This window comes from Podarcis muralis, chromosome 5 (genome assembly GCF_964188315.1).
Source record: "Podarcis muralis chromosome 5, rPodMur119.hap1.1, whole genome shotgun sequence".
Lineage (NCBI taxonomy): Eukaryota > Metazoa > Chordata > Lepidosauria > Squamata > Lacertidae > Podarcis > Podarcis muralis.
The window spans coordinates 39,667,364-39,693,771 of NC_135659.1; the positions used below are offsets into that span (position 1 = coordinate 39,667,364).

At 42.9% G+C, this 26,408-nt stretch overlaps 1 protein-coding gene across 1 annotated transcript; it reads right to left on the reverse strand.

Annotated features, from left to right (window-relative positions):
• Positions 1 to 4,163: 4,163 nt before the first annotated feature.
• Positions 4,164 to 21,826, reverse strand: IL12RB2 (interleukin 12 receptor subunit beta 2). The gene is made up of 14 exons (XM_028733136.2): positions 21,381 to 21,826; positions 20,367 to 20,481; positions 19,710 to 19,897; positions 18,260 to 18,402; positions 16,823 to 16,961; positions 15,261 to 15,340; positions 11,882 to 12,098; positions 11,035 to 11,232; positions 10,056 to 10,157; positions 9,814 to 9,966; positions 8,248 to 8,382; positions 7,600 to 7,687; positions 6,602 to 6,701; positions 4,164 to 6,260 (listed from the first exon to the last, which is right to left on the reverse strand). Exons 1-14 carry the CDS (start codon positions 21,643 to 21,645, stop codon positions 5,724 to 5,726), a joined length of 2,460 nt encoding a protein of 819 aa, XP_028588969.2. The 5' UTR covers positions 21,646 to 21,826; the 3' UTR covers positions 4,164 to 5,723.
• Positions 21,827 to 26,408: the final 4,582 nt, after the last annotated feature.

Sequence of the window (26,408 nt, forward strand, 5' to 3'; positions counted from 1 at the left end):
GCAGAGCACCATAAAGTTTTAGCGTTTGGAAATTAATGAGCATGTATTTCTACAAAAAATAGGATGTGTAGATCAAATTCTGCTGTTCCCAATTTTGCATACATTGCAATAGAGATTTTGGGTTGCTTGTATCCACATATTTTTATTCATGTATTCACATTTCAACATTCCTTGCTATGAACCTAATACTCTGGAAGTTTGGATCCCTCAACCTTCTACGATTAGCCATCAGAAAACAATCTCCATTTATTTTGTGTGGGAAATACACAGACTACATTTCTAATATGTCATACAGTCATTTTGGTTGCCGGTCACAATGACTTGACTTCAATGTTGTAGGCTTTGAAGCAGTGTTCAAAACTGGGATAGAAAAGGTAGGAGCCATGTGGCTCCTGGGACCTGGGTTGTAGGCGCCATTTATTCACACTGGCTTTTTTTTTTTTTTTTAAGCACACATGCAGTGGATTGTTTGAGTTTCTGTATATAAAACGTCTTTTCTGAATACTTTAGGGGCTGTAGAGATGATCTCTTCAATAATGGATACGATCATAACATATTGGACTTTGTGGGTATAAAAGTGATGAAGAAAGCTGAAATACAGCTCTTGTTGGAATCCTCATAATATGTAGCCAGTTCTTTGGAAAAGCACTGTCTGAAAGTATATGTTCCAGCTCTTCTTTCCTCTCATGTTTCATGCTACTTGAGGTGATCTTGTACAAAGTTGAGAGAATTGGAGTTTTTTTTAAAAAAAAAAAAACCCCACACATCATGCTACTTGCACATCATCTGATTGTGTCATACATCACCAGGACCCACCAGGCAAATCACTTTTATATTTAATTACTAGTAGTAGTAGTACTCTGCCCATCTGATTGGGTTGTCCCAGCACTCTGGGCAACTTTCAAGAAGAATATAACAAAACTGAAACAACAGATATTAAAAACTTCCTGATACAGGGCTACCTTCAGATATCTATGGAAAGTTGCATAATTGTTTTATCTCTTCAACATCTGATGGGAGGGCATTCTACAGGGCAGGTGCCACTACCAAGAAGACCCTCTGCCTGGTTCCCTGTAACTTCTTGCAATGAAAGAACCACTAGAAGGCCCTCAGAACTGGACCTCCATGTCCTGGCTGGATGATGGGGGTGGAGACGCTCCAGGTATACTGGGCAGAGGCCATAGCTTTAAAGGTCACTGGCAACGCATTGAATTGTTCTCTGAAATAAACTGTGAGCCAGTTTTTTAAAGGACCAGTGTTCTACAGTCCCAGTGGCTGCTCCCAGTCACCAGCCTGGCAGCCACATTCAGGATTAATTGTAGTTCCCAATCATTTCAAAGGCGGCCCCATGCTGAGCGTATTGCAGTAGTCCAAGTGGGAAGTAACCAAAGCATTGCACCACTCTGGCAAGAGTGCGTAGGCAGGTAGGATCTCAGATGGCGTACCAGATGGAGTTGGTAGTCTCCCTCGACACAGAACCATCTTGTGAACTTTTAAAGAAGCTGGGATTACTTCCTCTGAAAAAGGTATAATCTGAGCTAGATTTAGTGAGAGACAAAGGGTAATGAAAAGGGGTTGATCCATGGTGCTCTTAACAGTAGGTGCCCAGCCAGAGAGTGAATTATTAACGTATCAATAGAAAGCTTCGACTGGGATGTGAATCTTCACTAAGCTTTTCATTTTTCAAAAGTGTATAAAACATCATACAAGTCAGTGGCAGCTCCAAAGCCCTTCTGTAAGGGGAAATTGACCACAAAGAAGGCTACCATTCCCATCATACGGGTGGGATTGATGCTGCATGTCAAAAATAGGCATTTGGTGCCTCTTATGTTAGATCAGCGTTAAAACATTGCAAATCTAAGCTGCTTTCAGACACAAGCTTCTGTCAAGTGTGGCACTATGCATGGCGGAATGCTCCCAACACAGTTGGCAGTTGTTAGATTTGGTCTATACAGCCTTGGATCTATACAAATTTCTTTGGGAAAGTGGTGAGACCCATCACTCTGGGATAACACAATTGCATTTTAGGTGCATTTACGCTTTGCGTGAATCAATAGCAGCAAGGGTCTGTGTGTGCAAATGCTCAGAAGTACTGTAGTACGTGGTGCTGGAGAAGAGCTCACAAGGCTACCTAAGAAGTGTATCTAAATGAACAAGGTGTGGATGTAAAGGTGGAGTTGTAATTCATCTTAAGTGCCATAGAAAGAACAGTCTTCTACTGTTACTTCTGATGCAACTGTTAACTGCAAAATATGGAGGGGTTAAGACATTGTTGATGTAAATGTTTGTGTCCTGTTGCAATATAGCTTTGCTGTCTTGGAATTGTGTGGTACAAAATCCAGAATGTTGGATCCAGTCTGCCCAGTTCCATGAACGGAAGGGCTCCACTCTAGTTGTAACTCCCCACTGGAGCCATGTGTGATTTTTGCAGATTCCCCCTTCTGCAGGTTCCCCCAATACCACTTCTCCTGTTGTGCTGGAAGGTCCCCCAGTGTAGCAGCTTGTCGTCTTACTACCATTTTAACCTGGTCATCTTTCACTAGCAGAGACCTGTGGAGCCTCTAACAAGACATTTCAGCGTGAGGTGCTGCTGTTCAGGATTCCAGCTGCTGCATTCTACTCCTCCCTTGGGGTCCCCCCCCCTTAAAGACCTTTTGTAGTGTTTCCAAATTCTGGGTTCCCCCAAGTCTGCTTACACCCATCCCTTGTGTATTGGTGGTCAGTTTGGTTATGCAAAGACTGGCAGTCAAAACATGGAGCCCTGCAACAAAATGTTGCAGTATGAAGTGCTTTTGTTCAAGGTTCCAGTCACTCCATTCTATAGTCCATAGTTCCCTTTCCCCACAAGCATGCACTGTTCTCACTAGGCAGCTTTGAGCGCGAGCGCGCGCACACACCCACACACCCACACCCACACCCCAGTGCTTTTGGGTGAGGTTAGCACACATCCAATCCCAGCTACCTTAAAATGTTCTATTTCTCCACCGATTTATGTGAATAGCTCTCACTTTGTCCTTGCGAACATTTAAAAATAGCTTCTCATTGTTAAGCAGGACTATGCAGACAATGAGATGATTCTGTCTACATTGTGATAAGTCTCTTCCTCAGCTTTCATTTTCCAGTCACTCCATGCCTTTCCCCCTCCAACCTGTTTTCAAACACACATGACTCCATGCCCTCTTAAGTCCTCATTGGGCTGCTTCTGGGGTTCCCCCTCTTAGGATTTTTCTAGTTATTTCCCCCCTATTCCTGCAAACCTCTGGGTCTCTCTCTCTCTCTGTGCATGTGTGTGTTCATGCAGTTTTTGATACATCAGGACAACTGGGAAAGATGTGAATTGGAAATAGAGGGAGTGGTAATGGAACAAAGTGAAACAAAAAGTAAATCCTTCAACTTGGTAAGTTCTGTTTTAAGGACCTGCTCTTACGATCAGTTATTCCTGGAGAGCAACCCATGAGCTCACTTCAAGGGATTTAAAGGCTCAAAGAAAACCACAGTTTGGCTTTAATCTCCTACCCTAGAAAGAACAAGAGGCAAGCTAAGTGGTGATGAAACTATTGTTATCCTTAAGTAATGTGGTTTAAAACTCCCATCAGCCCAAAGCAGTGTGGCCAATGGGTCAGGGATGGCGAGTTTTCATCTGAAACCTCTGGAGAGGTTGGCTAGCCTTGCTCTAGAGAAACACAGTGACCAAGGTATATCTTGGGAGTAGGCATCAATATCCCAATAAACTGACCTCTGGTGGAACAAGTTTTCAGGTTTGGAGCTTCAAGCCAAACCTTGTTCTTGTTCTTTTAATAAAATGTATTGTTTAGGCATTGCAGGCAACCTGGAATGGCTGCTTTGTCAAAATGACAATTTTTATAAAAAGGCAAAGTAGAAATCTCAGAATTTTGCAGCCATAACAAGTCAAACCTGCCTTAAGTTACTATTCATTACTACTATAAGAGCCTCACCTGCCTTACCTGAGGCTGACACCCAACAATTGGAATTTTCTTTCAAGGAATTAGTAGCAGTGATACTCTTGTCAACAAGAGTCAGCTGAAGTTGTGCAAAAGTTGCCAGGTGCCTATGATTAAAGAGCTGCAGAACTCATTTCATGTCTGCAAGAAAAATGAAGGTTTCTGCTCCACTATCACAGAGACTGAGTTGTTCCATTGAGATCTTAGCCATATGGCATTTCATACAAGCATTTAGTAACTGCAAATTAGGAATAGCAAATGTTAAAGAAGGCGGAAAATTGAGAGAGCATGCTGTAAAGGTAAGATTGTTTTAGTAAACACATTTTACTGTGGAAGATCTTCTAAGCTAGGCAATGCTGGTGTCTATTGGAAAGTATGGGGTTCTGTTTCAGGTTTCCTACATTGAAAATGTATGGAGAATCACTTGAAAATGGTTGCATAGGATTTGAAAATTAAGCCATGTTTTTAGCTCTTTACTTTTTAATTAATGCAATGAACTCTGAATCTGCATTGGTTCATTCATTTATTTCTGGCAGTACTGATTCATTCTCCCTGTTTCTTTGTCAGTGCTGCTGCTGTTGGGGGGGAAAGGGTTTATTACACAGAAATTGTTTTGGGTAGATTTTTATTATTGCTACAATGGAAACTGCAAATAACCACTACACTTTAGTGTCTAGAGCTACCTTGCCATGTGTGAGATGAGGAAGAGATGATGGCAGTCCTAATAACCTGTAGAAGATGAGAGGCAAGTATTATGGTGGTATGCTACTACCATAATAGCTGGCTATAAAGTGATGCTTTTCTGAGGATATTCAGTGGATATCTGTTAATATTTGTATCTTTTGTCACTTTAGTATCCTATCCTGGTAGTGTGTTATTCTTACCACAACCCTTTTAGGAATTTGGGACCTTATTTTTCCTGCATCTAAACCCAATAATCTAGACTGTGTAGGGAAATCATTACACAATATCATGATGTTGATGATACATCCTCAGACAATGAACTGTGTCTGTAAGATGGTGGACCTGAATGCCTGTGCTTGACTTCAGATTTTCCAGTCTCAAAATATTACCTCTTTAGGCTTGACAGGCAAGGGCAATGCCTCACATCCACATTGTTCATGGACTGTGGACAATGGATGCTTGCTATGCAGTGGAGTAGAAGAGAAGGGGGCTTCTACTTGAGAAGAGCCAACAGCCAGAAAGTCCTACTGGGATCAAACATCTCCCTCACACTCTTCTGCATTGCAACCTGTTTGGTTTTTTAATTGGGAGCTTCATACATATTCAGGATTGTATCCAATGAAGACATCCTGTTAGAACAAGGACTTTGACCTGCACAACAGGATTTCCTCTCCACATGTCCCCACATCTGTTCTAGGGGTTCCCTCAACCCTTGGGAGCAGATGGGGGCACACAGGGAGAAGTCTGGCTGCATAGGCTGAATTCCATGCCTAAATGGGCTAACTTGGCTACAACCCACAGTTCTCTGAAACCACTTTTGATATACATTCTCACTGTATTCTAGATGTGGCAACTTTTAAACTTTCATTTCTTGTGTGACTGAGCTAATGCAGCAATTACTACCTCATATTTATGCTGGAACCTAAATAAGGGACTTTGTCCTCATGAACTTCCTCATGCTAGGTTTCACATGAAGGTGGTGAGGGGATTAAGGAAGGCCTGTTGTGCTATATCCTATCATGTCTACTCCCATTAAGTTTAAAGCATTCCTGGATAAGATGTTACATGAATGCAGCCTTACTCTGTGAAAGAATCACAGACCATTTGTATAGCATCTAGAGTAAGCTTTCCACCAAAGGGGGATGTCTGTGGTAGAAAAGAGGTTCTTTGGAAAATAAATAATGAGTTTAGTTCAGATTCGCCATTGTCTTCACCAGTGTCCATAATGGCAGGTGAAATAGTCGGTAAGTAGTCCACTGTTACATTGCCATGTGGACTGGCAAGGTACACTGAAAATTCCTGGCCTTGACTTGGTTCTTCGGGTCCAACCTTTCTGTACAAAGGCAGCAGCTGGTGCTGGCTGGCATCATCTGTCCTGCTGGTGATCAAAGGGTCATAGTCCACGTTTTTCACAATTGGATCCTCTTCCTGGAAGCTGACAGCAGTTGGCCAGTTGTGGCTCCCTCCTCCTTCCTCTGTGGGTTTGAAGAGGGACACATCCACAGATGGCATCTGTTGCCTCTTCATGAGGACCTCCTCTATTTGTAGAGTTTCAGGCTCTTCAACCCTGTTCTGGTTCTTTAGGAACTGTGTAGAATAGAAGCTGTGTTCATCCTTTTTGAGGAGATAGGGGAGAAATTTCAGTTAATGTACAAGTATTTTCTACCTTTCCCTAAAAGCAAACTGCTTTTCCATAAAAGCCAGTGATTGTGCACAGTGGCTGGGGACTTGCTACAGCATTTAGCAGGCTATGAAATTTGTGTGAGAGAAAGTTACCAGGAACAAAATTTCCTTTCTTTTTCCATGCTGGCAAATGGCAGGAGCAAAATTATTTGCATCTTCTGCAGTTGTTTCTCTGCTGGCCAGCTATTTAAGGCAGCTATTTGGCTCTTTGCAGAAACTAGCTCATCAGCAAAGAGATTCCTACAGGTGATACCAGTGACAGGCAAGCTTACCTCTACAGATGTGAACTCTTTAGTACATGAAGAGTTGGCTGGATCTGGAACAGCTTTCCCTTGCCACCCACAAAGCAGAACAGAAAGCAGTGAGGAAAGCCTAGAAGGAATCAGTACAAAACAATACAGTACTTGCCAATCTATTTGTGAAATACTAATCCAGATAGTTATGCAAGGAGACACATTTCTAGCACAATATGCTGGGATTTTATACATGACTCTTTTCCTTATGTTGATGGGGTCTCTGCAGGGCCAAATGAAGTTAAATGGCTCGGCCTCTATGTCTCTGTTTTATGATAATCATATTCAAGTTTAAAATTGTGGTAATTATGGTTGGCATTCAGCTAAGGTCCTTTATCTTGGGGACTACTGATGCTCCTAAACCTAAGAACCTTACACCAAAATATCCCTATTATCTATATCTGCCACATACACCACCCCTGTCACCAATTCTGCTTCCTCAACCACATTGTGGCCGCTCACTTTTATTTCTCCTTTTCTTTTACTTTCCTTCACACTCAAGCCATTCTCTGTGCTGTTTCTTCTTGTTCCAAGAAACTGCTGCATCCATGGAGCCCCTTCGGTTGGACCTTCTACCTGCTAGTACTCTTGGCTGGGGGAGGGTCACATCATGAAGCTGTGTATCCTCTTTTAATTCTCCTGACATAAGCTGCCTATGAGCCACTATTGGCTCATTAACTCTCTCCTGTAGCATAGATTTCCAGAGTATTCCTCAGAGATGCACTGAAGTACTGAAATTGTCAAAATCAGATTTATTGATAACTTGTGAAAATCACAACGTTTTTTATTCTCTTTGGAGTCTTCAGTATAAAACCTACTGAGAAGCCATCAGGAGATTTGGAGTTTGGCTTTAATGAGCGTAGGGCCTGACTGTAACCTGAACACCTTTTTCTGTGTGCATTTTTTTTATCATTACTCTATTCTTCAGTATACCATTTGCATGCTGTTAAATGTTTAGAAAGAAAGCATTCACTTACATTTGCCTAATGGATGGCACAAAGCAGAGACAGATGGAAAGACCCACAATAATGCAGATTGTTAGAGCAGAACCCCAGCTGGGTGCATCTGTAAGTGCAAGATATCTGTTACTTTAGAAAGACTTCTTTATCATAATTATGTCAACTTCTTCTAATGGGAAGGGAGCTTTAAAACATTCTCTAACCTATTGCTAAAAATCTGAGATGCGCTTCTCTGATGCATTCAGCAATTCTTGCAATTCTTATGCAGAAGTAGTATTATTTCAGATGTATGATGCTGTTCACTATGTTGAGGAAATGTCACAACTTTGTGGCAGAACAAATTATTCGCATGCAGATGATTCAGTCTTCAGATAAGGCTGGGAGAGACCCCTGCCTGAAACCCTGGAGACCCATTGTCATTACAGACAATACTGAGCTAGACAAATGGCTTGATTCAGTATAGGCCAGCTTTTGCATTCCTAATGATGCTTGAGATGCAGAATTACGTCTGAGCCAAGCTGATACATCCACCCACACCGGTAACCAAACTCTTCCCCAAACCTGTCTTCAATGCCAGTAGCTCATCCTGTGGTGTGCAAAGTTGGAAGTGCCTTCAGTGTACTACTATGGAGCCAAAACCTTTAATCCCCACCCCCCAATAATGACCTTTTATGTAAACCTCTTGTTTGTTTCCTTCAGGGCTCTCTCCAGCTTTTGTGGAAGCTGTCATCCATAAAACATATGCAGCACCAGGCTCTACACTTCTTACAGAGAACGGCTGTGGGGCTGTGCTAGGTATATCTGTTGGGAGCGGGGAGAGGGTTGAAAAGGAAGAGAATGAGGGAAATATGAGTATCGACTAGTATCAAGTCACAAGTACTTTCTCCCATCCACACCCATCTTTCACCAAGCATTTGCAATAGTCTACAACTTCTTAGCTTCACCATCTGCTGCCAACCATTTCTGCCTAGGGTCTCAGCAGTTAATTTGTTTCTGAAGTGAAACCCAGTGTGGCTCCTGCTTGTGCAGCAGAAATTGTCCTTCTTCCCATCCCCTCTGCAGCTCCTCCTTGCACATCCCTGAAATCTGCTCCAGAGGATTGGGATCTTCTCCAGAGCGTGTTTTGAGGGTGCATCAAGGGAAAAGAAACTGGAAGTCCCCTTACACAACCAGGCACAATCACTGGATGTCTCCCAATATCTTTTCAGCCAAAATTTGCTTTCACAGTGATTTCACAGTAAAATGCCCGGCATTAATTACCAAAATCAAAGCTGAAACAAAAGAACAACAACAGTGTATCGAAGTGATTTGTGCATCTGTTGTCATGTTGTGGGACGGGAGCCAGGGCACCCCTCCCCTCTGTTGAGAAACTTTGCTCCCATTTTTTCCATAGAGGGACAGCTCCAGATGTTGCAAGGCCCTATCACCTTTGACCATGATGGCTGGAGCCAATGGGAGTTGGAAGTTTCAACAGCATCCGTATGGCCACAGATTTGCCACCTCCAGTAGAGCAGTGTTTCCCAACTGGTGTTCCGCAGCACACTAGTGTGCCGCGAGGCGTTGCCTGGTGTGCCGTGGGAGGGAGGCGGGCGAGTTGGGCGGCGAGAGGCGGGGCGGCGGCGGCGAGGATCCGCGTCGAGCCGGGGGCGGCTCCGCGGTGGTGGTGCCGAGGTTTCTCTCTCCATTCTCCCCTCACACACACACACAGGAAATAACACAGGATCAGCTGACAGGACCCGGCCAATGGGGCGGCGGCGGGGCAGCGCGCGCAAAAGGGAGGAGCGCGAGACAGCGGACGAGGAGGAGGCCGGCATGTCCGGGCAGCAGCAGCAACAACAGCAGCAGCAACTCCCGGCGATGGCTCCTCAAGCCCCGGGCAACCCTACTCCCTCACTGGCCTCGGCCGCCCTCCTGCTCCACCCGCCGCCGCCTCCCCCGCCGCCGCCGGCCACCTCGGCCCCGCCACCGCCCCCTCCTCCGCCCGCTATCGCCGCTACCACCACAACAGCCGCCGCCGCCTCAGCTGGGCCCATGCCTGCCGGGAGCGGCGGCAGCAGCAGCAGCGCCCCGGCGCCCTTCCCTCCCGGCGTGACGCTGCGCGCTGACGTCACGGGGCTGTAATGGTGATGTGCCTCAAGATTTTTTTCATCAAACAAGTGTGCCTTTGCCCAAAAAAGGTTGGGAAACACTGCAGTAGAGGGATCTAAGCCCTAATTTTTAACAGATACCTACCGTAGACTTTAGGGGGCACCATGACAAATTGCTTTTGCAAGTATAACTTGAAGTGAACGATGCAGCCCACTCGATCATCCGGAATTTCCTGCCAGGAGACCAAAATGCTTCTTTCTTTTACTGTTGTGTTAATTTGAGGTCCTGTTGATGGGACTGCAAAACATGAAATCATCTTGAGAAATCTGAATTGACTATGTTGGGTCTCAAAGGTATATTGAGGTCTGGAGTGCCTTTGCCCTTACCTTTTGCTGATACATCTTCTGTTGTGGAAACGGCTCTTCCTGCTCTGTTCTGGTAGAGGGCAAACACACTGATTTGATAACAGGTGTTAGGCTTTAGGCTCTCTAGAAAGGACAATAATGGTATTTGATGCAAATCTGTCTATTGTGAGACCGAGTCCAAGCCTAGTTTGAGAAAGCATGGGCTGGACAACACCTGATATTTAGTCATAGATTGGACATAGGTGTAAAACATGGTTTTTAGAGCACTGCATTTACAAAGCTGCTATTCCTGTGAGTCAAATGGAATGACCCAAATAAAAAGGGAACAAAGGAAAATAATAATAATGCTTTAGTGGTGGATTTGTTCTGTTTTGCCAATCCTGTGAGGCTTCCCCAATGCTATCACATTATTGCTGTCTGGAGGGGCTACAGAACTTCAAAAGCAAAAGAAAAATAAACCACAACTTTTGTGATATAAAAAGTTATGGCATTTCAGCTGGAAGCAATGGGCTATGCACTGACTGGAAAGGAAGCTTTTCCAAACCCCAAAACTTTTCCAGTTGCAAACGGTATTGAATGTGGGATCATGTATGCCCACCTTGAGAGCATCATTAGCACAAATCATCCTGAATGTGCAATAATAATAAAAAAGGACATGGAGGGAACCGAAAGCTAGCATTGAGTTTGGTAGTAATAAGGTTTTGAGCAGCTTGCTTTTATTAGATGAGCTCAGCTCATTGAGACTGACAGGACACAAATTCCTCTTTTGCCTCCAGTGACTATGATGAGAGCTGCAGCTCAAAGGAGATAATCTCATGCCATCTGGAAAAATTGGAAGGCAGAACGAACTACTGTGCAGTGCAAAGCTGCAGCCTAATGTGTGTGGGGGTGAAGTGCTATCCAAAAAACTGTAATTGTCCATCCTTTGCCAGGTGCACAGAGCCAGCCTTCCCCCTAATAAAGCCCACAGGGTTGCCCACTGCTCTCCTGTGCAACTTACCTGTTGTTGCTGTGAGATTGGAGACGGGGATTTTGAGCCAGGTTATGGGAGTTCTCAAGTTACTGCTGTGATGGAGCTCTGCCCACTGTAGAACATATTCATTGATAAAAGGGAAAGATGCAATAGGGGCTTCCCATGCAACAGAGATTCTTCCGTTCCCCAGTGATACAGTAGAAAGATGGTTTGGGGGTGGCAGATCTTTTGAAAAGTTTTTGGGGGGGAGGGAGAGAGAGAGAGACCAGGAAAAATATTAAATCCTTAGCTGAACACAGGAGTACAACATCAGAAATCAAAATTATCCAAGAGTAAAAGTAACTTGAGATGGAATAAGAACTGGAACTAAGCAATATGGATTAAGTCTAGACTATAATAATCATGCTTTAGTTCTGTTGATCATGGCTAACTTGTCCCATCGATTTCAAGTGGGACTAAATCAGAGCTTGCTTAGCCTGGACCCAAGTGTAATTCTAAGTCATTTGTGTAGCATTGATAACAAATACAGTAACAACAGTAATACATTATTTATAAAGCACCTAAAATTGCTAGGCACTACACAGGAACATAATAGTTACCATAGTTAATGCCACAGTCCTTGCCAGTTAAGGGTTTTCTCTTTCCACTAGGAAATTATGGGAGGGGTACCTGTGATCGAATACTAAATACAAAACTAAACAAAGTTGTGTGTATACCTCCCTCAGGACAATGCTGACCTATTACAACTGGAGTCTGGAGTCAAAAAATCTAATAAACTTAAAACGATGGTTTGCCATGTATAAAACATTCCAGTGCAGCTTTGTAATAGACAGAATCATACTGAAATCAAATGAATTGGAGGAAAGGGTCTTACCTGTAATTCCTAGTTTAGTAGTGATATAAATGGGTTGGGATATTCCCCGTGAGTTGTGAGAACAAATTGTAATGCTATAGTCTGTTTTAGGAATGATTTGTGAGAATGTGGTCTGCACTGTAGAATTTGTTCCCGTGTCTCTTTGACGCATCTGGTTTAGGGCTGAAAACGTCACTCTATACTCATGACTGTTCCTTCTCACGTCTAATACACTCATCTATTTAAAAAATAAAATAGCGTATGTTTTTCTTTGCATGTTTCACCAACGCCCACACACGAAACAAGTTTTAGCAGCAGTTTGAAGCCAGCATTCAAACTGGCCATTAGAGACTCGGGTTCAAATTCCCTCTCCTTCCCCACTCCCCCAGCCATCAAGCTCTCTGGATAAACTTGGGTCAGCCACATATACCCCTTCCAAGCATAACTGTCCTTCTTTGCAGGGGGATTGTGAGGATAAAATGGGAGCGGAGGGGAGTCATGTAAGCCGCCTTAAGAAAAGGTGGGGCAGAAATGACAAGCTCCTGAGAGATTACCATTTGTTATCTTTTAAAAGGAATTTCTACTGCATTTTCTAACACACAAGTGTCAAATCTAAGAAACTTCCAAGGGAAGCCAGGCTGAGAGAAGGAGGGTTGTTCAAATAATCCTTGTTAGTATTTTTGGGTGAGTGCGGATGTGGTACTTGGCTTCCCGTATTGAAGCAAGCTGCTGTCCCTCAGTATCGGTGCAGCATGTTAAGACACAGGTTTCTTTCAGACTGCCCTCACAAAAGCCCTCTGATGTTGTTCCAATTTGACAGATGGGGAGTTGGAGCTGAGAGAGAATGAATTTGGCTGCCGCGGCAAAAGGAAACATCTCTTCTTCCCTCAGACTCCCTTCATTGTTTATATTACTTGTACTACAATTTGATGAGAAGCTGGCTTGAGGGAAGTGGCTGAGTGTGTGTGTGTGTGTAAGAAGTTTCACCTCTCACAATGCATTGCATGGAAGGTGAAGTGGGCCCATGGCTGGTCCAATTGTAGCAAGTATATCCCCCCCCCTCAAAAAAACCCCTCTCAAAGTGCTCTTGACAAAAAAACATTAGTCAAGAGCATACTTCACTAGCTTGGCACAGGCTACTTTCATTTAAGAGCAGACTTGGGCACATGAAATACAAACTCTCCTTATTAATTCCCTTTATATTGAGGCTCTGGGTCCCTTCACATTTAAAGCAGTTTCAGGCCACTTTAAACCATCATGGCTTCCCCTAAAGAACCCAAGGAACTGGTGTTTGTGAAGGGTACTGAGAGATGTTAGGAGACCCCAACTCCCCTCAGAGAGTGACAATTCCCAGAGTTCCATGGGAAGAGGGATTGATTGTTAAACTACTTAGAATTCCAGGATTATTTGGGGAAGCGCTCTCTCTCTCTCTCTCTCTCTCTCTCTCTCTCTCTCTCTCTGTGTGTGTGTGTGTGTGTGTGTGTGTTTTGATGCTAGTATTATTGAACTCAGAGGGAATGTGAGGGAAAGACGACATAGTCTACTAGTGCATTTCATTGAAGTATTGTAGGGTGTGCCTCATTAAGGATTCTTAACTCTCAAACAGAGGCAAAGGTGACAAATGGGTGGAACCAAGAATACCACAAGCTGAAGAAAGCACAGGTGAAACTGCAGCATGGCTTTCCTCTCTTCTAAGAAGCAGCCAGTATGAATGAGAATCTGCTTTCAGTGTGAATAACAAAAAAAGGTAAGAAACTGCTTGTTTGAGCAAAGCTGTACCAAGAATTAAGTAGCAGAGGGGAATGAGGGGAAGGCAGTGGTATAGTGGAACAGGAAGTGGGTATGTGGGGAGAGAAACTTTTGCTCATGGCCTTTTCTTAGGGCAGGAATGGTGTTATCTGCCAGAGCAACTGATGTACCTTCATTGGTCTGGCATGTGCATGGTTTCTAAGTTTGCTTTGTGGAGAGATTGGCTTAGAGGAAGGGTGCCTGTATTTTGAGGTGGGGATTTAAGCACATTCCAGAACTTTCCAGTTTGCGCATTTAAAGTGGATTCAGGTGCTCTGTTACCCTAGTTCAAAACCACATACGCGAAAAGACTTCTTGCAGTTTGGAAAGTGACAGGGAAATGCATTGAAAATGTGGGATGAATGAATTATCAACAAGATGATGTGTAACACTTTCTAAAGAAATCAGAATGAATGCTTCATGGAGATCAGACCTAGTCTAACCAACATGTAAACTTTGTGTAATTAAACACTCCTCATCTGGAGGCACCTAGAGTTGGAACCTCATCAAAGGAAATCAATCCCTAGCCCTTGATTATTTTCCTCATTCTCTTACTACATGTTAGTAGTTTAAATGGTAGCACTTCTTTGTACTTCTCTGCATTTTGTATTTCTATGTACTTCTTTCTTCTGTGCATTTGCAATGAAAAACCAAAGGTTGCATTTCCACTAGGAAAAGAGTTTTTTTGGGTTGTATGCCATGTTAGTCAAACTCAAAGTCGACCTGTTGAAATTAATGGAAATGACTAACTTAGGCCCATCAATTTTAATGGGTCTCTTCTGGCTACAACTTCCTTGAATTCAACCTGATGTATTTTACAAGTTACACCTTGTTGTTGTTGTTGTTTAGTCATGACCGACTCTTCGTGACCCCATGGACTAGAGCACGCCAGGCACTCCTGTCTTCCACTGGCTCCCGCAGTTTGGTCAGACTCATGTTTGTAGCTTCGAGAACTCTGTCCAACCATCTCGTCCTCTGTGGTCCCCTTCTTCTTGTGCCCTCAATCTTTCCCAACATCAGGGTCTTTTCCAGGGAGTCTTCTCTTCTCATGAGGTGGCCAAAGTATTGGAGCCTCAGCTTCATGATCTGTCCTTCCAGTGAGCACTCAGGGCTGATTTCCTTAAGAATGGATACGTTTGATCTTCTTGCAGTCCATGGGACTCTCAAGAGTCTCCTCCAGCACCAAAGTTACACCTAGGCCACCAAAAGCACCACTGAATTCAATGGGGCAAGCTATTCATAGGATTGCAGTCATGCCATATGGCTGATCAGGGATGCAATCCCAGGTCTCTCCAGCCAAGTTCTAACAGGCCAACTATTACACCACCCTTTGGCAGCTCACTATTCTATGGAATTTCAGCTGATCCAAAGAAATTGGGAACTCTGCTATGTACTTTTTCTCTTTGAAGAGGAGTTGCTTTTCTAATGCAGTAATGGGGTCGATTACCCAACTCCCATCAACCCCAGCCAGCTTGGCAGTTGTAGTCCCAACAAAACTTGGGCAGCCACAGATTTCCCACTCCTAAATTAGGGTAAGGAACTATTATGCTTTTGGATTAGATACACATACAGCAACACCCTCAAAATGGCATAGGTGAGTAGATATTCTTACCTTCCAAAAAAGGGTAATATTCTGCATTTCAGAAGACACATCTTCCATTAAATACCAGACATCAATTGGCTGAAGTGGCACTGGATGAAAGGAGAAAGAAGAGCTTTATAACACATTGCCTAGTTGATTTGGGTGTGGTTTTTGCAAAGTATTGGACAGCACATAGAAAACAAATGGGAAGGAATAGTTGTTTTATATAGTGGCAGGTCCCCACTGAACAATGAGGTAGGTTGATGTAGTTGCCTGGCAAGCAACTATAAAAGCCCCCCTGCACTTCACATAACCATGACATAGCTAAATGAGATTGGAGCTAATATTTTCATCCAAAAGATGTCATGGTGGTTGGGTCACTGTTGGAGCAAGCAGGGGGGGGGGGCGGAAATAGTGGAAAGGTGATTTGTCTGAATGGCATAATCACCATGTATTGTTGCTTCCTCCCCTTATTTAGCCATCTTTACTCTGTTTTCTTGGGTACCGGTAACTGTAGTATTACTTCCTCTACAACCAGAGCAATTTTTTGGCTAGTTCTCCATGCTGACCTATGGCATTGTTTACCACAGAAACCAACCAGATCTTTCTGGGAAGCCCCTAAACCGAGATGAGGGCAACAGCCCTCTCTCACTGTTGAATTGTCACACAAATGCATGCTGTCTCTGATTCCAGAGGCAGCAATAGCTATCATGGCTAGTAGCTATTGATACCCTTATCCTCCATTTATTCCAAGCCCTTTTAAAAGGTTTGCAGGTACTACTATAAAATGTCAGTTGCCACAAAGGGGTGAGAGGGTGACGTTCACACCTCTTGCTGCATCTGTCAGTGACAGGAACTGATTATGTCACTAGTGGTCAGTGATGCAAGGGTTAGAATTTATAGTAACGTCTTTCTGTGCTTGACAAAAACCCACAAAGACATCAAAGACCATAAGCTACAAATTGTTGCTGAAAGTTTTCTAAGTTACAGAGGAAATGAAAACTTTGTGGCATGGTTCTGTGTGATGGTCCAGTTTGAAGGAAAGTGGACGGTGTTTTTTATAAGTATGGCCAGATTGGCCACAGGCTGTCGTGCTCATGCATCAGACTTACTCCTGCAGTGGAACCTTCTCCTCTTACTTCCCTCCTGCAGCCTCCCGTATAGGTACCCTCAAAATCTGCTCTACAGGCTTGGAGGACCCTCCAGGGGAGATATTGGAGCCTGCAGGGAGAGGACAAGGCGGGGAAGTTCTGTTGTGCAGGCCACACAACATTGGTTCCGCATCCTTGCTGTGTTAGTGGGTATTCTGCATGTATTGTTGCTGATTTGTGATGACTTCTATGAGAGCTTTTCACTATAGACCCTTGATTCTTCTGATCTAGTCTTGTGTATCTGTTTCACTGAACAGAGAAAAATATTTCTTTCTTATGTCTTGTTTTGTTGCTTGGGTCTCCAGGCTATATGAATATTATTTCTATTCCTCACCGAATTCCTATGAGATGATAGTTTGGCTGCAAGCATGAATGTGTTATCCGTAGCTGATTTCTACATAGGTACAAAAATAAATGCTAGGCATTTCAAAATTGTATCACCTGCTTCTGTTTGAAACAACATACTCCAGTCACTCCATAATCCTTTGTTGGGCAGGAACCTGCAGGAAACCTGAAATTCATATGCTGTATCTGGCTTCAGGTCATGTAGATAATATCTTCTGCTGTTTATATTTTCAAGCTTGAATGAAAAGGAAAATACAGTGAGCATCAAAATACAGCGAGCATCAAAACTGTTTTCTAAACCAAATGCTGGACCAGTGTTTCCCAGCCGTGGGTCTCTAGCTGTCTGTGGACTACAATTTCCATCATCCCTGACCGCTGGTCCTGCTAGCTAGGGATGATGGGAGTTGTAGTCCAAAAACAGCTGGAGACCCTAAATTTGGGAAACACTTTGCTAGGTCAATACAGGATCACAGTACTGTATACTATTAGTTGCTGAATGGAACCAATGGTGCATTTCCTTTACCACAAGCTCTCATCCTGTCTCTTCAGAGGTGTGTGTAACTGAGGAGTAATTAACAGTGTTGGCGCCATTAGCACCTCATCAACCTATTAAAGTTGAATAGAACAGCAGGTTGTGAGGTCATTTCTTTCACTGTCACCTGGAGAATCACATGATTTTTTACCTTATGCTTGGTGGTGGTACATTTAAGTATGGTAATTTTAGACCTTATGATCCTGGTGGGGGCATCTATTTGCATTGGGGTGGTTAGAATGTGGCACTTCAGACACATAGCTTCCATGGCCCCTGGCTGTTGGTCATGCTAGCTTGGGCTGATGGGAGTTGGAGTCCAAACAAGGTTAGCCACCCCTGCTTTAGATGGTAATGGACTTCACTTCATTTCCTTAAGTGTGTTTTAGGACGGCCCTTCAGTGTTTAGGGGCCCTCCTCTTCCTTCTGCTGACAGGGGCCCTGGACATCAGCCCAAAGCCCTTCTCTATATGCAGTACTGCTTTTACTATGATGAACTCTATGAGTGCAAGATTTACATATTATCTGTAGGCCTATAAAATGGTGAAGAAATGTATAGAGGAGCCTAGCGCCCAGGAACTTCTAGGTTCCTTGCTTCTATCAGTAGAAATCCATTTAGAAGTATGAGCTAAGTTGGTAACTGGGCTGTGAGTCTATGCAAAGTTGCCTATTCCTGATCTGAAACTAGGATGACTGCAGAATTTGAAGTGTGTGTGTTGTGTACACACCAACCATATTTTTCTATGCTGCTTCTTTTTCATCCTTGCAGTGTTCAAACAAGTATGTATACACAGGATCATCTATGAGCAGGTTGTCCTGGGAGATATTCCAAGTCTAGTAATTCTGAGATAAATATCCAAAACTTAATTCTGCTCTTAATTCCTTCAGTATGGGTTGCTTAGTTTGGGTATGGAAAGAGGAATTTACCTTACTGTAAATAATTTGTAAACAACCAAGCCGTTTTGCCGCATTAGTAATACAAGAATACATTTAGAAAACATTACCATGGTCCAAGAGTTGCTGTTCATTGGTTGGTATCTTAATCTAAAGTGTTGTGCCTCTTGTTGATCTTGCCACGAAATGCTGCAATTTCTTGCATCAAAACCATCAAATGCCACTGAGAGGTTCACGGGTGCGTGTGGCTTCACTGATTTATGGTGACCAAAAATACATTTGAAGGAAATGAAATAAATGAAAACACAGAAGTTAGTACTCTTGAAATTGCCAGTGGCCATACACAGAAAGCTTATACTAGTGATTCTTATTTTTTGAGGAATGAGCTGCGGACCCCTCTGCTGGATTGGGAACTGCTCATGAAAACATATTGTGTCCATCAACGTATGCTATTTTATGAGTCCATTCCTGTTGCTGCACTAGGAGCAGCCTGGTCAGCTGTATTACATGGGGAGCCTTGACCATGTTCATTTAAAGAAGAGGACAGAGTCCAGCTCCTTCCCCCCACACCCTCACAAAAATAAATAACAGATGCCCCAGTCAAATACAAATGACTGACTGGTAAAATGCCGATATGTGCTGGCATGCATTAGCCCCTCTGCATTTTCAGCTTCAACTGTTCTTTATTCCCACTGCTATATATATCACTGTTCTAGATAACCAATTATTCTATCTCTCTACTTGGGACAATTAGGAGTACAGGTGGCTAACAAATCTAAAAGATAAACAGCATCTCCTTTTCTATTTACGGGCATCAGATTTTAATGGAAGCAGGCAGGTTCCACTGCAAAGGACTTTGCCACCATGTGCTTTTTCAAAAACATGCTAAGCAATATGGCCACTACATGAAGTCCTCCCTCTTCACATGACTCACTCATATGGGAACTCTGCGATCAAGGCTTTAAAAAAAATATTAAAAGGCAATTCAGTGTTTCGTGTGTGAGTCAGTGCTGATTAATAGTACTGCTGTTCTCACAAGTTAACTACTCAACCGTAGCCCAAGTTTAACACGTCATTCTCTGTATACAACATTTACTTTCATTTCTGAACAATTGTGTGCTGTACCACAGAAGCTGCACACAACCCCCCTATTTCTGATATACTGTGGGAGTGGGAGCCTGCCATTTAGACAAGAAAGCAAACAATCACCACTGACCGTTGGAGCCAACTCCTAGGGGGCAAGGTCTCTTCGTGCCCTCCCTAAAATATTTGAGAGGGCCAGGCCACCTCAAAGTTGATGGGCATTGTCATTCAAATAGTGTGTGTGTGCTATGTCTTGTAATTGATTATGTGGGTGGAGCTTATCTGCCCCACCCCCAATATTTTATTCAAGTTGGCACCTCTGCCACTGACCAAGTGAATTTTGGCACAGGTTTCTTTTGTTTCATTGGCTTTTTGGTGGGTGAAAGGAAATTGCACCCAAACAAATACTCTCTAGAAAGCCTTTGGAGTGCCAGCCAAATAATATGAATTTAATTGAGGCAAATTCCTGACATTTACCTATGTCAGTTAATGTGAATTGAATTGGTTGGGAAGAAACCATTCCCAGTCCATTGGTGGCATTGATGACAACTGTATAGGTGGACTGAAAATTCAACTTCACTCTGAGCTCTACTGAGCCATATGAGCTATTTTGATTCCTTTCATCTTTCCATACTGTTGCTTCATTGGTGGTTCCATTTGTTAGCCTGCAATAGAAAGATAAACCTGGATGAATAGGTCATCCCTTTTCTACCCTCAAAGAATGTTGCTTTGTTGCTGAGATTAGAATAATTTCACACCCATAAAACATTGTGCGACAGTTAATGGAATACTGCTCAGTACTATATTATATCCAGTCAATTGACACTTCTGTTTAGCAGATTACATGATCTGAACCCAGAGGTCCAGGAGTTGGGCCCATAGCAGATGACACAATTAGCAACCCACAAAGTAGTTCAGAAAGTAGCAAGAAAATCCTAGAAGGAAACAGTACAAAACAATACATGCAAGTCTATTTGTGAAGGACTAACCCAGATGGTTTCACAAGGAGACATGTTTCCAGCACAAGTGCAATATGCTGCTGGTGGCGGGGCTTTAGGAGGTTAAGGTAGCAAGAACTCAGGCAACAGGCAGGTGCAAGTGAACAGGAATACAGTAAAAACAAGTGAGACTTACTGTAATGTATAGTTAGTATCAAGGTAGGTATAGTGTCCTTTATCCCAAGTGCAAATAGTACTTCCATCCTTTCCATGCTGAATGCAGAGTATATTTTTGGGCTGGGCTGGAGGAACTTAAAAGGAGACAACACAAGTGGCTTAATATTTGTTAATATGAATCCTTCCTTTGGCATCTAGGACTTGTATTTATCCATTTATTCTTAATTAAATAGGCCTGTAGATTACATGTATGCAAAGAGTTCATATTTGCTTATTTCATTACTTAAGTGCAAAATAGGATTGTGCTGCTGACCCAAAGTTCTAAAGCATAATTCAGAGTCCATCAATGAATGACTGGTATAGACTAGAGGCATAGAGGGGTGGGGTGGGGATGGATATCTAGCGATGATCAGATTTTGCCTGGTGCAAAAGTGCTTGTAAAACACTCTCTCCCTGCAACAACAAAAAATGCCTTGAGGAAAGTCATGCTTCACAACAGTAAATCTATTGCAAAAAGAAAAAGAAAGTGGGGGACAAGGAATGCCCTGAGTCTAATGCCCTTTTTATGCTAAGAGTTTGGTGCACAATATAATATCACTAAAGAATAAAATAGCTCAAAAAATAAGATCCCTCCCCCTTTACACAGGTCTGAAAATATGGAATGACTACCCCAAGCTATGTCCCATTGATTTCAATGGGAAAGTAAATCACTGGCTTAAATCTCTTTGATTGAGAATGGGATTTATAAATGCTTGACTTCTAGCTGGATTGTGCTGCTGGGCACAGTCCAGGGATGTCTCTGTGAAAAGCCCCACCCAGTTAAAAAAAAGTATATGGAAAGAATAATACCTCATGTTTCTATGACACAACATTCCATTCCTCAATAAATGAAAGTTATTGAGTGAAAGACACCAGAGTCTCTTGATTTTGCCATCCCTGCTGCTGTGTTATATTATATTTTTTTTGTTTGCACACACACACACATTGTCTGTGAACACCGGCAAAACACTTACAGACAAAAGCACTTCCTTACTTCCAACATTGACGTAAACTCCACATACGATCACTTTCCTTTCCTGCCGAGAACTCCGTTGGCATTTGAACGTCTGCCTCCCAAATGTGTGCTGTGAAATGTGAGCACTGACCAAAAAGCCAGAGCTACTGCTTACTGCTGAGTGGTTGTGTAAAATAGTTATTGTATGTTTGTTCTGCAAATTGCTAGATGATCCACTGTTGTTTAGCCAGCAGGACAGAATCACAGTTGATCCATTTGACACGACTGTGTCACTAGCATTCATGGCTCCCCTATAATGCAGAAAACAAGCATGACATGTGCTGCAATAATTTATTGGAAACTTAATCAGCTTTGGATACCGCAATGGAAAATTGCTTCACGTATTGCCTTTATATGGTAAGAGAAATGTGTTCTAAATCAGGGTGTCTGGAGCAACCATCCTGATGCTGACGGCTGTTAAACCCCCCCCCCCCCCAAGGATATTTTTGTCACCATACACTGCTAAACTTTAGAATTAAGGTTTAAACCTGCCAGCCCAGCATGCTGTGATTGGGAAGAAAACTCCCTCTCTCAAATGACTGATCAGCTGCAGAATGGTGGGATCGATTTCATCCCCATCACAGGGGATCCCCATCACCCACACTTAACTTTGTTCCGTGCTTTCTAGACACAGGTCTGGGCTTTCCAGGTCCTCTTGTCTAGCCTTTTACATAACTAATTGCACACCCCCAACCCTGTGCTACCAGCATGCCTGCTGCTTTTGCTTCCATCGTTGTTTAGATTCAGGCAGACGATCAGAAAACCCCCACCTACAGGTGTCTGTTTCCCTTGCAATGAATTCCTGTGTCACTCAGGGCAGCCAGATTCCATGGGGTTTGGAGGGGGACTGAGCCTTGCGCGTGGGAAACGATTTCTAGGGAGTGTTTCCTGCCCGCAGCTGCTGCATGAGGGGGGTGGGGGGAGAAGCTCAACAACTTTGGGCCATCTCCCCTCCTTTTCTTAAAATTGAGTCCCCAAAAATAGGGGGGGGGGTCCTTATACATGGGGGTGTCTTATAGATGGAAAAATACGGTATGTGCCTGGCAGGCCTGATATTATATAATTACAACGTAGGGAGCAAGTGAATTCTTTCAGTGTATATACAGAAATAATACAGTTGGTGCTCATTTTTGCTTGAACAGTTATATTTTCCAGTGATTTGATCCTAATGAATTAATTTTGGGCTTGTCCATTAATTTTTCGGCTTGCCCTGTGCTTTCTAGGTAGGGAGTCTGAGCAGTTTTCTGTTTGCATTGCCCCTTCACCCAGGAAAATTTGCTCTTTAGCACTGAATCGGAGCAAATGTCAATGCATGGAAAACCTGATTGACATTTGCTTCGATTCAGCAGTAAAGAGTGGGTTTTCCTGTGGGAAAGTTGTGTAGGGTTGCCATACATCCTCCTTTTCCAGGACAAGTCCTCCTTTTCGGAGTTAAATTTCTGTTTGGGTAGATCTTTTGAATTTGCCAAAATGTCCGGGGAGTTTCCTTTTGCACCAAATTTTCCTGTGTCACTCTCTGGTGCCCACCAATGTCATTCCCATGCGCACCCCACCATGGCGTGGCCCTGTTCCCGCATCCCCTCCCCCCTGCCCCAGTTTCTGGCAAATGTGTCCTCTTTTTTTTTTCTTCTTCTTCAAAATATGGCAACCCTAGCTGTGGGACATACGGAAGTTTGGATGAGCCCCTACTTGCAATCAAAAGCAACAAATGAGCCATCTTATTGTAGCAGGACTTCTCAATAAACTGTAAAGTATATATGGCCATAGAGCAGATTCCTGCACTCTTGCACACAACTGAAAATGGCTGGAAACAATTATGGAAAATGAAATAATCATATCCCTTAAGGCTTAAGTAGTTCCTGTGTCAATATCAATGCAGGTTCTTTAGAGATAATTCAGCCTGTCCTTTTATCTGCAATTACAATTGCTGCAGCAATAGGCCCCACAGTCAATATGCAGTTCCTAGTAGGTAAATCTATGTATCGGCTCTGCAGAGTGCTATACAATTAGGAACTCTGATGGGTGGTTCTTAACAATGTTTTTAGCCTAATACATAAACAGAATATTTGTTAGAGAGAGAGAGAGAGCGAGAGAGAGAGAGAGAGAGCAATGCTACTCAACTGTTTACTGATGCAAGCAAATGAGCTCCCAAAATGTACTCCTAGATTGAGAAAAGGAAAGGAAAATGTGATGTTTTCTGATAGAACAGTTCAAATAAAAGGAAGAGTTTCCCCCAGAACATGCAGTCCCCCCAAATGAGCAAGGTTTCTTAACAGATGGAAACTCACTGTAGCAAAGACAGTAGTCCCCAAAGGGTGCTGCGACTGGGATTTAGTGGCAGCCTGATAAAAGGTTGGTTGGGGACAGTATGCATTTGAATACCAGTGTCTGGAAACTGCAGGAGGCGAGAAGGCTCAGGACTCGCTTGTGGGCTTTGCATAGGTGTCTAGTTGACCACTGGGAAAACAAGATGGTGGACTAACTGGGCCACTGGCCTGATCTAGCAGGCACTCCTTATGTTGTTATGCTCATCACTCCCAACTGGGGATGGTACTATGCATCACGACGATAGCAGGCCATGTTATTTGCATTCATGAGGATCTAGGGTTAACCTCTGAAACCTCCAACTTAAAAGCACGTTAGATAGCAGGTGATGAGAGAGACCTCTGCCTAAAGCCTTTGGGACTTGCAATAGGTCAGAGTAGACTGTACTGGGCCAAAGGGAGCCAATCGTCTTACTTGGTAGGAGCATCTTCATGAGAAGATTCTCAGGTTTGCGCCTGAACACTTCCAGGTTTAGGAATCCTACTGAGGGTGTTTGGGCCAAGGATCCCCCCCCCAACCCCAAATAGTGAAGCCACTGCATTTGTTTGCGATTATAAATACTTACCTATTCCCATGTGTACTAAAAGCCAAACCTTTAAGGGAACATGTGCTGTGAAGAACATCTTGATGCATGGGTTTTTGCTGGGGTTTGCTTGCCCTGTTTTAAAACAAACAAATAAATCTCTGTGGTGGTGGGGGGATAACCCTTTAGCTACTCATCAAAGGTAATGGGGTTGAGGGATCTTTTCTACTTCTCAGAACAGGAAGGCAGAGCTTCTGCACCACCACATCCCAAGCTCCTGGGACTTTTCAGTGCAACGTTGAGCACCTGGATTTTACAATAAATAACAGACTGTTAACAATAAAACATGAAGCTCATTCTAGGAGCAGGGCCTAATTTTAGGGATTCCCCAGCTCTTTGTAATTTTTTTATTTTTTATTTTGCCTTTCATGAGCAATATTTCTTGGGTTTCTTTTCTGGTTCATGACCAAATGCTGCTGCTTCTCTGTCTTTTCTGGAAGCACAAGTGCTTAAACAAAATCAGAGAAACAGAATCATTCCAAAGGTCATAGCAGCCTTTGGGTTGCATCAACTCAGATAAACATCCTAGTGCTGATTTTTTCCCAAAATGTGCTGCTCATAGCGTTAGAGTTGCCAGGTCCTCTCTGAAAAGAGGGTGCCTGCGTCAGGGCGGTGGGCAACCTTCCTTCTATCAAGAACCACATTGCTGGTGGTGGGCAGACCCAGAGATGAAGATGTTTTGGATTAACTAATCCAGGATATTGTTATGTCCTAACCTTGGATCCTAGAACAATAGGCAAGTAGGATTCTAGAATGCAACAACTGATGGACTTGCAGGAGAAGACCAATCAGGCTCCAGGAAGAAGTTAATCAGGCTGTTAGGCTGGTAGGATCCTAGAATGCAACAACTGATTGGCCTGCAGGAAAAGACCAATCAGGCTCCAGGAGGGAAGCAGAATCAACCAATCAAACGGGACTCGTTGTGTAAATAATGTATATAAAAGCCTGAGGTTTGGGGGGCAATTCAATCACTGTTTTACAAGCTACAATAAAGAGTATGAAATCACTACAGGACTCTGAGTATATTTCAGATACAGACTGTCTTGCTTCTATTTTCACCATGGGTACCACAGACAACCCCCTAATCCTATGTGATGAACCCCACTGGGTTTAATGGGGTTACTGTCTAATGATATTTACTGATTCATTTTGTACAGTAGACCAGCTACAGCCACTGTTCTGAAAAGCAAATAAAAGTAATTACTTTCTGACTTCAGTGTGCTTACACACACAACTGGATCCTCCTAATTTGTTGTCTGTTAGTTGGGTGAGAAACCTTTCCCCTAAGCCATACACCAAGGAAGTATCAGTGCTGCATTGGATGCAGTTGCTGTAGTCTGCTCACTTGTGGTCTATATTCAGGTATGGTGGAACCATTTCAATGGTTGCCATCCCTTGCTTGCCAAGGGGCAAAACTAGGCCTCTGCAGGCTTATGAGGTGGAAGAGCAAGAATAGTGGAGACAGGTTAGGACTGTGAAGGGTTGTCAAAGAGCAGCAATCCCATTCTATTTTGTTTGCTGTGCTGAAATAACTTAGATTGCACATTACGAGAAAAGGTACAATATACATGAATTGATCTTTGAATCTTTCAGAGGAATTGCAAGTGCAAATGTATTTAATTGGAATCATATGTATACTTAATTGGGGAGTATCGTTAGCAGAAATCTGCACAAATGGAAAAGTTCCTCAAAAGTTGTTTTTGTCTGCAAAAATTACTTCTGCTTTCATATGCTTTGTGACATAGGTAATATAATTGGCAATAAGAATGTAACAACTTAACTAGTAATGTTGAACTAGAACAGGTGTTCATTATCTATACCTTCTGGAAAAAATGAATACAATTTTGTTTTGAAAAGCCTTTTTAGCTGGATGAAAATGTCTCTGCCTTTAGGTGTTCATTTTGTTTCTAAATCTGTCTTTAGTTATTATTTCTGGTACTTTTTTTTTAATGATTCATAGCTGTTTTTATGGTACGTTTGTAAATGAGTCGCATTTAAAAGGCAGTTCAAAAAATTAATAAATAATAATGATAATAACGGTAAAAAACTGGATTTTCTTATTTATTATAATCATCATTTGCACAGAGCTCTTTTTGTCA

Bases quoted from the DNA above. Each gene is read 5' to 3' on its own strand.
- IL12RB2 (XM_028733136.2), bottom strand. From the start codon at position 21,645: ATGAATGCTAGTGACACAGTCGTGTCAAATGGATCAACTGTGATTCTG. The intron at 19,898-20,366 runs GTAAGTCTCACT...TTTCTATTGCAG, and splicing joins GATACTAACTATACATTACA to GCTAACAAATGGAACCACCA. The intron at 9,967-10,055 runs GTAAGGGCAAAG...CATGTTTTGCAG, and splicing joins AGAAGATGTATCAGCAAAAG to TCCCATCAACAGGACCTCAA.